Source organism: Ammodytes marinus, assembly GCF_949987685.1.
Source record: "Ammodytes marinus genome assembly, chromosome: 23".
Taxonomy (NCBI): Eukaryota; Metazoa; Chordata; class Actinopteri; order Uranoscopiformes; family Ammodytidae; genus Ammodytes; species Ammodytes marinus.
In genome coordinates this window covers 16,854,431-16,866,889 of record NC_137227.1, presented here as the reverse complement: position 1 = coordinate 16,866,889, position 12,459 = coordinate 16,854,431, and the positions used below count along the sequence as shown (strand labels likewise).

Sequence of the window (12,459 nt, the reverse complement as noted above, 5' to 3'; positions counted from 1 at the left end):
TGAGCTTAGACAACAATTCAGCACTATCCACCTGTCTCTTGTCACTTTTCCCCCCCCCCCCCCCCAAGACGAGTGAGGTAGTGAAGCGTGTAGTCGACTTTGAACCCTGTGTGTGTGTGTGTGTGTGTGTGTGTGTTGTGTTCATAGTTATGTCATGACGTCGTAGAAGGATGTTGCCACCATTGTCAAAAATTAGCTTGACTTAGTTCAGCCTGTTACTCATTGTAAAAACATGCCGTACTTCGTGTCCCATTGAGTGTGTAAAGAGACAATGAAGAATCAGTGAATATTTGGTAAAAAAATTAATTCAATGATTCTCAATTAACAGTGTACAGTATGTTAGCCTGTTTCCGCCACTAAAACAATTAAATTAGGTTAAACGCTTTGCATTGATAATCAAAATATCCCTATGTAAGTCAAAAAAAAATATATAAAAAATTATTATAAAGTTATTGAGCTGTGGAAAAGGGGTAGGATCAAATAAGTTTATACTTCTTCCTACTCCTTTTCAGGCATATCAATTCAATATGTTATTTATTTATTTTTTGTTTATTTTTATTTGTGAAATCATTTGAACATATTTTTTTATTGTATTTTCATGCTTTTAATTTTTCTTTTTTTGATATGTCTGAAATAAAATTGAATCAATCAATCAATCAAGTCAGAATTATATAAAAAATAGTTTGAAATAATCTGATAATTTGGACTTTTTATCTAAATGATTTGGACTTTTTTTAATCATAATTTTGCCTCTCTCTTTTTTTTAACTGGCTGAAATGGGCATTATAACATTGGCGGTTGAAGTGAGTAATTTGTATCCTATAGGAAAAGCATGTTGAATCCTGCATTTGTTGATTTTAGAGCACAGGGTTCAACCTACAGAGCCAAACCTTTTACCCACTGGAGTTACAACGCTCCTTTTTCCAGTTTTCTATTGCGCATGGATTTATTTTTATCGCACCACTGACTAGAGCGAGCATCGTAAAACTGTCTAGTTATCTTTTAAAAGTAAACAATCTACACAATCTACTGCTCGAGAACTACTGCATGGCTACCACAAGATCTCATAGATCTGGTGACACTTTTCCAGTAGATACGTAGACAGTTAAATGAATAACATTGCTGCATTTCTACATTTTAATTCACGACTATTACATTTTAAGACACTGTGTTCTTTTCAATAAAATGTTTAGGCCAGTTTTTGCTGTATAAACTAATTTTTTCCAATTTTGTTTTTCTCTCTTTTCCAATCACTCCCCTCCCTCCTTCCCTCCCTCCCTCCCTCCCTCCCTCCCTCCCTCCTCCCTCCCTCGTCCTGCCTATGATGGGTGCTATCAGTGGAAAGAGATTTTAATGTGCTTGCCAGACACATTTTTACTTGGGAAATAGCAAATGTGTGGACTGCTATCCCCCTAAGCCATATTCTTCATTCATGGGAAATCAAGAGATAGTGTAGGTAGAGAGGATACAGAAACACTTTTTCAGTGCAGTGATTTAGCTTGAAAAAGACATCCTCAGCTCTTTGTGCAGGTGTCTGTGTGTGTGTGTACTTGACCTCTGATAGGTGCTTGGAACTCCTACGCTACACATTCACACACTTATAGCGAAGGAATTTGTTCTTCTTTGTCAAAAAAAATCCACTAGATTTCACACAGAATCAGAAGGGAGTTTTTGACAGAAAGAAATAGGATTTTCTCTTTTCACATGCCAGGTGGCAGTCGACCTCTTTGCTCTAATGGAGAATCACAGCAGCAAAAGGACAAACTGTAGAGGCCGCCGTAACCTCTGTATCACCTGGGAGATAGCCTAGCCTAGCCTAGCTTAGCTTAGCTCAGGACAGCCCCCGCAAGCTAGTCCCCAACCCATCACGTAAACCCCCCTTCCCTTTCCCCTACACTTCTTCTTTTCCCCAAAGTGCGTTGCCATGGCTTCAGTGCGCTTCACAGTAACGCCCACTAAGGCGGAGGATCTGCCGGGACTGTCCGACACGTCTCCGGACATCAGCTCGCGGTCCGGCGCCCGCGTCCGCTTCGGCTCCAGGGAGAGCGTGACCCGCAGCGACCCGCTCAGCGAGGCCTCGGGGGGGCAGGCGGGAGGGGCAGGGGACGGAGACTCACCCGAAAACAGCACCCTGGATCAAGGTGAGGAACACACAAATCCACAACTTTTCTTTAACCTTCATTTATACAGGTAAATCCCATTGAGACCGGAGACTCTTTGTCAAGGGAGACCTGTTCCCATTTACACGTTACCATTCACACACACATTCATACACAGATAGCAGGCTAACTATCGACATTCACACGAGGCAAGGTGGGTGAAGTGTCTTTCCATAGTACACAACAACCATGACACAAGTTGCAGGGTGGGGATTTGAACCGCCAACCCTTCGATCATTGGCAGACCGGCTCTACCACCTGAGCCACAGTCGCCCAAACTGTGGTGTTTAGGAATGGGCTGGTTTGATATTCTGGCGGTATGATAACCTCAAGAAAAAGTACCACAGTTTCATGGTATCACGGTATTTCGATTGTTTTTCTTCTTCTGAAGGGATCCGAAAAAAGGAGCTAAATCGCTGTCCATTTTCCTGGGTTTTGTGTTTGTTTACAGAAGGACTGACCCCAGGTGCATATCACACACCTAGTTTCCTCACTGTTTAGATTGCAACAGAGAATCTATTGTTAAAACCATACGTTTGAGCCTGGCCACTCCTCACTGGCTCAGAGTGAAAGCGTGTCATGATGTCACACACATACCTGAAAGACCAGGGTTAGAAGAAGGTGCTTAACGGTCCTTCACGGACATGCCCCCCTTTACCTTCAGGAACTCCTCACCCCCCCGACAACCTCACGTACACTCCGTTCAGGATCCACTCACACCCTCCAAACCCGACATACAAAGCTGTGCACCATGGGTGATCGGGCCTTTTCTGCTGCAGCCCCTAGACTATGGAACGCTCTCCCTGACCAACTGAGGGCCCCACAGACTACAGCTCTTTTTAAACGGAACCTCAAAACTCATCTCTTTAAAAGAGCATTTGGCTAAACTTTCTTTGAGGTTCCCCCCTTTTTAAGCACTTTGAGATTCTTGAATATAAAGTGCATTATAAATAAAATTTATTATTATTATTATTATTATTAACATAATAAAAGACAAAAGGGTTGCGTTCCGAATCGCATACTTTCTACTATATAGTATGTGGAAAAAAGATTTAGGATGTCCCGATTCTTGTGGCCAGATTTAGGATGGTTAGAAGTACCCGGATGTCCTACTTCATGCGGCCAAGATTGTTAGTGTTGAAAACTGCATCCTATTTGGGCGATTCTGACCTACAATCCAGTGCGCACGTGAAGTGACGTAACATCGACGAAGCCTCCATATGAAAACAAACAGGGATGCGACGGATATAAAAGCAAGAGGCAAGATCAAGGCGCAATGTTATGATGAAATAAGAGAGAAAAGTATGTCCCAATAGTATGCCTACTGCATCCTAACTAGATTCTTTTTATCGTCGGATGTAGTATGTAGAATAGAAAAAAGAAAGAGTATGAGATTCGGAACGCAACTAAGGACTTATCTTGTAGGAGAGCGGCTAAGTGCTTATTTTCGTCAAAATCTTTCAGTTGCTGATACAAGCGTGAAAATTGGCATGAGCATGAGTCTCCATGGGAACACTTGACAAGAAAATTGTCCGAGACATTTGAAATTGTGAATTTGAAAATGTCTCATTGAAATGTATTGATGGGTTTTTTCATTAAATTTTTTTTCATTTTTTTTTTTCATTGTCTCGGACAATTTTCTTGTCAAGTGACCCATGGAGAGGAGACTGCTCATGCCACTTTTCACGCTTGTATCACAGATTGAAAGATAGTAGCACTTATCTGCTCCACTATTGTAGCCTTGAGCAAACGGACTGAATTCAGAGAGAGAGAGAGAGAGACAGACAGACAGACAGAGACACACACACATAGACACAGAAAGAGAGATAGAGAGAGAGAGAGACACACAGAGAGAGAGAGAGAGAGAAACACAGAGAGAGACGCAGAGAGAGAGAGAGAGAGAGAGAGACACACACAGAGAGAGACACAGAGAGAGAGAGAGACACACAGAGAGAGAGGGAGAGACACACAGAGAAAGAGACACAGAGAGAGAGAGACACAGAGAGAGCGACACAGAGAGAGAGAGACACACGGAGAGACAGAGAGACACACACAGAGAGAGACACAGACACACACAGAGAGAGAGACAGACTGACAGAGATGTGCGTGTGAAGCTGCAGTAGTGTGGTTGTTGTCTGCAGGCCGCTCCACAGTCCCTGACCTACAGGGGTCACGCTGCTGGACTATAAACAGTCTCAGGCATCTTCTGTCTGGTTTAAGATATCACAGAACACACCCCACACGCATGTATGTACTCTGCCATTTCACTACGTTACCTCACGTCATTTAAGGCCTTTCCAGAGCTTCAGACATTGGCCTCTTGCTGCCAGTTGGAGCTTCAACCGTGTTCATTTGTAAAATGGCGTTTAATTGATTTATATGTAAACAGAGCTGTTCGGTAGTTACAGTTTTAACACAAGAATGTGCTGTAAAATCAGTAAGTTATGCTTTAAATACAGGAAGCACGCTGTTATAGTACACAGGCTCTAAATGCTGCCTATCTGTGTTCTTGTGTCTGGTAGTCAAGCAGAACTAGCTTATCCAAACTAATGCTACATTTCAAACAGAAAAAAACACAGTTAAATAGTTAGGCATAAGTATCAATCCAAATGAAAGATATTGTCATTTAAGTTTGATAAACTTGACAGAAATTCGGTCTAGATGAGGCGGGTTATATGCTCTGGTTCTCATGACACAATCAGTATTTTGAAACAATCACGGCCGATCTCTGCCCGAACGTTGTATAAAAACAATGAATGTTGCCTCGGAGACCGTTTGATACGGCCACGCCCACACAGCCCTGTCAAACGGTCTAGACTGTAAAAAGCAGTTATTTTTTTAAACATTTAATTTCAATAATATATTTTTAAAAAGCTTATTGAGACAACCAACTTTATTATCATATATTAATTTCAACTATTTTAGGCCAGGTGTCCTTTCCAGAGGCTTTAAGTGTGGACTTGACTCTTGGCCGCTCCCTTAGTGCGTTTGCAGCACAATGAGCAACAGTTGAAGCTGCTCAGTCACCGCAGACAGAGAGAACAATCAGAGGACTGTAACGTCAGCCCATTGTGTAGCTTCCACTTCCCCCTCTCCTCTCATCAGCCAGGAATAGATTCACTTCTTCAGCACAAAAACCTTTTCACAGCCACCCGGCTCTAACAGGTGCTGATGTCCAGAGTCCAGCGTGACATTAAAGGTGCAGTCTGCGATTCTGGAGAACGCTTGTTGTCGAAACATCAGTCAATCATCAGTGAATATCTCCTCATGATCCACTACCTGTCCGTACTGTGTGTGTGCTGAAAACAAAGTTTCAAAGCAGAGTTTATTTATTTAATTTTTAACTGTACTCATTTCAATCTTCATATAGTCTTGTCCCTGATCTTGTATTGTACTTTACTTGACGTTGAATGTGGTGTATGAGAATTGTGGTTGATTGTTCTTATTGTATCATGGTGCTGCCTTCTTGGCCAGGTCATTCTTGAAAAAAAGATTTTAATCTCAATGAATTTTACCTGGTTAAATAAAGGATATTGATTGAAATTGTGTCTTAATACACAGCCTAGGCTCTGTAAACGAGCATGTTGCAAGCTACAGTGGGTCCCCTTTGATGACATATCCTTTGTAAATAGCAGTTTACAGAGCCTAGGCTGTGTGTTAACACTAGCTTTTTTTATCAGCGTGTACACAGGTTGTGGATCGTGAGAAAATATTCACCGATTTTGACAAGAAGTGATTTTATCAACAAGCATTCTCCTGAACCACTCACTGTACCTTTAATTCATGAATGTTTTCTTCTGACATGCTGGTCTTAATACACAGCCTAGGCTCTGTGGACGAGCATGTTGCTATCTACGGTGGGCCCCCTTTTTTTTACATACCCTTTACAGAGCGTAGGTTGTGTGTATTAATACCAGATTTTGTCAACATGCATTCTCCAGAAACCGCTCACTGCACCTTTAAATACTGAATGTTTTCTTCCGACTGCTGTGTGCCGGTGCAGTTGTCAGGTGGCGACGCGTGCAGTAACTCACTTTCGGAAATGTGTGTTAAGAATAGCTGTGCTGATTCACGGGCGCACCATGGGGTTTATAACTGTGGATAGATGCAAAACAGCATTAACCCTGTTTATCCACTTAAGAGGTTGCATCGTAGTGAGCAGGACGCCCCACGTTGTTTGATAAGCCTCCATAAATAGAAATGGAGCCGGTTAATCGGATTGAGTTTCGATTTGGGGGTGTGCGTGTGTGTGTGCGTGTGCGTGTGCGTGTGTGTGTGTGTGTGTGTGTGTGTGTGTGTGTGTGTGTGTGTGTGTGTGTGTGTGTGTGTGTGTGTGTGTGTGTGTGTGTCGAAGCGGGAAGCCCATTTATACAGAGGAATAAACACACACACAGCTGTACGCACGCACGGCAACAACCGAAATAGAAGAAAAAAAAACAGGACGTTGACAAGAAGAAAATAGTGAAGTGAGTGAGTCAGGAGGCTGGAAGACTCAGGGGGGCTGCAGGAGTGGAGGGTTATTTTCAGAAAGGTCAGGGACACTGTGATCCATTCTTATTTTTTTTTTTTTTAAAACATCAATAAAGATTTGAGCATTCAATTTGACGTGTTTACAGCCCTGCAGTACACACACACGCACACACACACACACACACACACACACACACACACACACACACACACACACACACACACACACACACACACACACACAGACAGAGACGCAGCTGGCTCAAGAAGCTTTCGTGCTTCACTCGTTGCTCTCAAAGAAACACACAGACACACAGACACACAGACACACAGACAGACACACACACACACACACACACACACATAAACACACACACACAGGCGCTATCATATTCAGGTGTGGCAATCTCAGGTGGAGGATTTCTCTCGGGGAAAACACACATAAACAAGCAGCTGCATTTAAGTTTGGTGTGAATGCTGCGGTTAACAGCTGAAGTAGTTACAGATGTTGATGACTCTGGATTGCTGTTAGTAATATTAAATCATTTGTTTTGTGTCCAGTTAGGACTGTCTGCAACAAATTATTCTTTTCTTTATCAATCGATCTGTTGGTCACTTTTTCAAATATTGAAATTGGTGGAAAAATTTCAAAAAGAGTCCATCACAACGTCCAAAGAATCTTCTTCAGCTGACTTGTTTTGTCAGTCAAACACCAAATATATTAATTCAACAAGCAAAGCAGTCTAAAACCTACCCTTGATTGTTTTTTAATGCTTGGGCTGCCACTATAGCTTCACATAGAATAAGCACATAACACAAACAGTGCTGTTACTATTGCATTGTGTCTGTGTTAGCGGTTTGCATCATTCATCAAGTGCTGCGGTCATCTTTCTGGCTCAACAGGTTAGATGTTGATCATACCACGGACAGTTCCCACGCCTGTGTGTGTTTGCGTGCGTGCGTGTGTGTGTGTGTGTGTGTGTGTGTAAAACCTTTTTTTGTTTGTTTTCTAGTGTCCAAAGAATGCTGTAATTCAATTGAAGCATTGATTCATAATTTTGACAGAGTTTCCAGGGAATATGCTGTTTAGGATCGGCGACGGCCAGTCAACATTTTTTTGAAGAACAATCGAGTAAAAGGCCAGAACAGTTATGATCTTGGTGATTTAATATTTTCACACAAACGCCAGCTTGTGTGTGTGTGTCTATGTGTGTGTGTGTGTGTGTGTGTGTGTGTGTGTGTGTCTATGTGTGTGTGTGTGTGTGTGTGTGTGTGTGTGTGTGTGTGTCCCAACCGGCAAGTTGGAGTCAGTTTCACACTCGTTATCTTTGTCCAAACGAAGGAGTGGGAACGGGATGGGAAGTCGCCACCCACCAGCCAAATGCTGGTATTTTTTCTTTGTGCGGCTATTGACTTTTTGTGTTTTTATCGTTTGCTGGTGAGATACAGAGATAGTGAGTAGCTATGTTGTCAGACAGGTTTACAGGCCAGAAAAAAAGCCATCGGTGTCAGAGGTTTCTAACACTTTTGGCTTATAGTATGACCCTTACATTTTGTGAGAAAAAGTTTACTTATGCCCCTTTATCACAGGCTAGGAGCCGTTCAACTTATTTAAAGGGATTTTTAAAGGCCTTAAGATGAAAGTATCAAGTATATAAAACACAAAATGTATATATTTTTTAATTTATTTTAATTCAACTTTTCTTTTCTTATTATTGTTTTGTTGTTGTCAAGAGAAAAGAAAAAAACACAGAATGAAAGAAAATGATGTATTTTTACGGTAATAGCATTTCTTTGTCTTTCTTCAAGTGACTCGACATATAAACCATGGCACTCAAACCCCTCAACTAATGTGAAATCCAGACAGGAAGGTGTTTCTGCTAAATGGCTGATTGGATCATGTATTTGAAATAAATGATCTAATTAGTATTTTCAACACACGATTGCAGGATATTAATTTTCCCTTTTTAATAGTCTGATGAATCTGTAGAGAGATGTGTAATGCAATTCAATAAACAGTTATAAATTCCAGTTCACTTATCAAACAGAAAACCCATTTATAATTTATTTATTTTGACAAAAAGACCTGTGTTGACCATCTGTCTCAAGCCCACCATATAGACGTTTCCCCCGGCTGCTATATGTGACATTGCGATGATCGCAAACGTCCGTCTGCTGCCTAGCGTGCGTGAGAAGAGGGAAGTGAAGTTGCTGACTCAGGTTCTGCTGATGCAGTGGTGCGTGCTGACTGAGGCGGAACGGAACCTGCCACATGCTGTGTGTGTGTGTGTGTGTGTGTGTGTGTGTGTGTGTGTGTGTGTGTGTGTGTGTGTGTGTGTGTGTGTGTGTGTGTGTGTGTGTGTGTGTGTGTGTGTGTGTGTGTGTGTGTGTGTGTGTGTGTGTGTGTGTGTGTGTGTGTGTGTGTGTGTGTGTGTGTGTGTGTGTGTAATACAAAGTTTGAGGAAATCTGAGTATCACCGAACCCCTCCCAAGCTCTGATGACTATGGGGAAAGGTTAAAAAGGAGAGTCAGGTGTGCATAAACACATTGCTTTAAAGGTGCAGTGAGTAAATACGGTGGGTTGCCATTTTTCCGAACAGACTTGGCAGAAATGGAATCAAATATTCATAAGTGTGTTTTAAGTTGAAAATAAACATTTTTTAAATTACTTTTAATGAGCGTATTAGTTTTATATCTACATAGGAGTGGGGGCACGCTGCCATGTGCCTTCCTTGTTCCTATTATTAAAGACCTACTTCACCGGTGGGAAATATGAAGGTGTATTGAACTCTGAAATCCTATGTAGTATCAATTTGCAAACATTTTTGAAATCGGTTCATCCTAGCCTGAGAAAAGGCAGAAAGAGTGTTTTATGGTCTCACTGTCCAACCCTACATTTTAGTAGTTTGACATCTAGTACAAATGTAGGGTTAGGATTAACAGGACAGCTGGGCCAAGGGAAGACTGAGGGAAGACTGAGGGAAGAAAAACCTCATTCATTATATTATAATAGCGATTTTATAATGATAGAACGCTGGTACCGTATGGGTGACGTATTCCTTTAATCATATCCGTCTCTGTGTCCAGGTGATGGAAACTCCAAGATCTCCAGCGTTTACATCAACAACACTCACGGTGTCGACGACGATGACTTCTACGACAGGAACTTGGCCTTATTCGAGGTTTGAAACACAAATCATTATAATCATCATACTATACACAGTGTTTCCCCTACATTCATTCAGTAGCAGGGCTCAAAATAAAGACACTTGGGGCGCTCCGGTGGCGTAGTGGATAGAGCGCGTACCATATTGGCTCCAGCCTTCGTTGCAGTGGTCGCGGGTTCAAATCCGACCCGTGGACCTTTGCTGCAGGTCATCCCCCCCCCCCTCTCTCTCTCTGTCTCCCCATTTCAACTCTGTACGATCTGATAAAGCTCGAAAATGCCAACACACTTGTGTTACGGTTTTCATACAGTTATAGGTGTTGAAATGACAAGCGCCAACGATAGCCCCACTGCTATGTCTCAGTCCTAGGGGAAACACCGATGCCTGTTCCCTTTTATACTTTAATTGGTTACACAATTAGAAATCCCTTTTATGTATTTGCTGCTGTTCCTGTCTTAGTAACACAGTACATGGATAAAAACAGAAGCATACAGAGAGTGGCTTTATCTTTGCCAAATTGTCTGCTAAATTAGAGTCATAAATAAACCGGCATATGGCTTGTGGGTGTAGATAATTTCAGTATTAATAGCTTGTGAAGTCCTTCTTTCTCTCCTCAATCCCCCGTTTGTTCTGGGTTTTTCCGCTGCTTTTCTCTGAGCTTGTCACCGTTTGTTTGCTTCACTCCCATTGTTTCCTCCGTGTGTGTGTGTGTGTGTGTGTGTGTGTGTGTGTGTGTGTGTGTGTGTGTGTGTGTGTGTGTGTGTGTGTGTGTGTGTGTGTGTGTGTGTGTGTGTGTGTGTGTGTGTGTGTGTGTCCTTCCTTGTATTTTCTTACTTGCTCTTTCTCATTTTTCTGTTGTATATTTCATCCCTCTCTCTTCTCTGCATTCCTTAGCCCACCGTCCATCTCTATATTAATCTCCTTCCACCCTATTTATCACTTCTCACACAGGGACAATGTACAAAACAGAAACTTTTGTAGTGGGGTCAGCGATTCTGGAGAATGCTTGTCAAAATCAGTGAATATCTCCTCACGATCCGCTACCTTTCTGCACTATGTGTGCGCTGAAAAAAAAAATCTGGTGTTTATACTCAGCCTGGTCTATGTAAACTGGTATTTTGCTAGCTAAGATGTCCCCCTTTCTTTACATACCCTTTGTTTATATACCCGTTTACAGAGCCTAGGCTGTGTATTAACACTGGATTATTTTTCAGCTGACACACAGTACGGCTAGTGGATCGTGAGGAGATTTTCACTGATTTTGTCAACTAGCGTTCTCTAGAATCACTGACTCCATCTTCAATGAAACAAATAAATGATAAAACATTAAAAAATTACTAAAAGTGGGCTGCCCCGTGGTGTGGTGGTTAGAGCGCATACCATATTAGCTCAGGCCTCATCCCAGTGGTTGCTGCGTGATTTGAATCCGACCCGTGGAACTGTCCTGCATGTCATCCCCCTCTCTTTCCCCATTTGCTCTCTGCTCTTCAACTATCAATAAAAAAGGTTAAAACAGCTAAAATATATATAAATAAATAAAAAGATTAGGAAAAGCACTACATTGCATATTTTATAATGCCACCCCCTCTCTCTCTCTCTCTCTCTCTCTCTCCCTCTCTCCCTCTCTCCCTCTCCCTCTCTCTCACACTACAGGAGGAGATGGACACTCGGCCCAAAGTGTCGTCTCTGCTCAATCGCCTCGCCAACTACACCAACCTGACGCAGGGCGCCAAGGAGCACGAGGAGGCCGAGAGCATCGGGGAGAAGAAGAAAGCCGGAAAGGTACACACACCAGACTCTGTTTGCATACGTCACCTTTCTACAATGGACTTTTGATGTCCAATAAAAAATACAAGCGCATATCAAAACACAGGGTCACCATCAGTGTTATTATAGGCAAGACAAGTTTATTTATATAGCACAATTCAGACACAATTCAGGCCACTCAAAGTGCTTCACAGGGTCACAGAATACATCAAGATTAAAATGCATCAAGCAATGAATACACATTAAAAAAAGTGAAGAAAAAAAGAATAGAAATAAAACAATTATATAACAATCTTCAACTCCTAAGTTTTAAATTTGGCAAACTGTCCTGTCCTGAATATTTCATTAATTTTGTGCTATTATTGTAACACTCACTCTGATGTCCATAGCATCGCCCAAGCATATCATTCCAAATACACTTTATCTGGCTACACTGGTCGGTGGTTCGATCCCTCGTCTCCCCGCCACATGTCCAAGTGTCCCTGGGCAAAGAGACACTGAACCCTAAATTGCTCCTGATAGTTAGCTTGCACCCTGCGTGGTAGCTGCTGCTGCTATCGGTGTATGTGTTGAATGTGTACAAAACAATGTAAAGCGCTTTGAAAAAACAGGGAAAAGGGCTATACAAGTGGATTCCATTCATTGTAGAAATGAGCGCTTTCATTTATCATCTATCTTTGAAACACTCCCTGCGTTCCAAATCACATACTCTTTCTTTTTACTACACTACATACTAAAGTACAGAAGAGTTTAAAGGCCAAAGGAGAGAATAAACAAATCAGATAAGGAAGATTTATTTTCATTATGTCAAGAAATGTCAAGAATAAAGACGAATACTTCAAAATGCTCTCGGAGTTAGTGGGGCATCTAGGTATTTTCAGCATACTACAATTGAT

General features: G+C 41.9%; 1 protein-coding gene across 3 annotated transcripts in view; it reads left to right on the top strand.

The window, feature by feature from the left end:
* slc12a6 (solute carrier family 12 member 6) overlaps positions 1 to 12,459 on the top strand; it is a 42,538-nt gene that overhangs the window by 2,353 nt on the left and 27,726 nt on the right. For all 3 annotated transcript variants that reach the window (XM_080052121.1, XM_080052120.1, XM_080052119.1), the window contains exons 2-4: positions 1,339 to 2,141; positions 9,717 to 9,811; positions 11,450 to 11,578. In XM_080052121.1, the coding sequence (XP_079908247.1) occupies positions 1,925 to 2,141; positions 9,717 to 9,811; positions 11,450 to 11,578 (441 nt within the window). In that variant the 5' untranslated portion in view covers positions 1,339 to 1,924. The remainder of the gene's footprint in view (positions 1 to 1,338; positions 2,142 to 9,716; positions 9,812 to 11,449; positions 11,579 to 12,459) is intronic.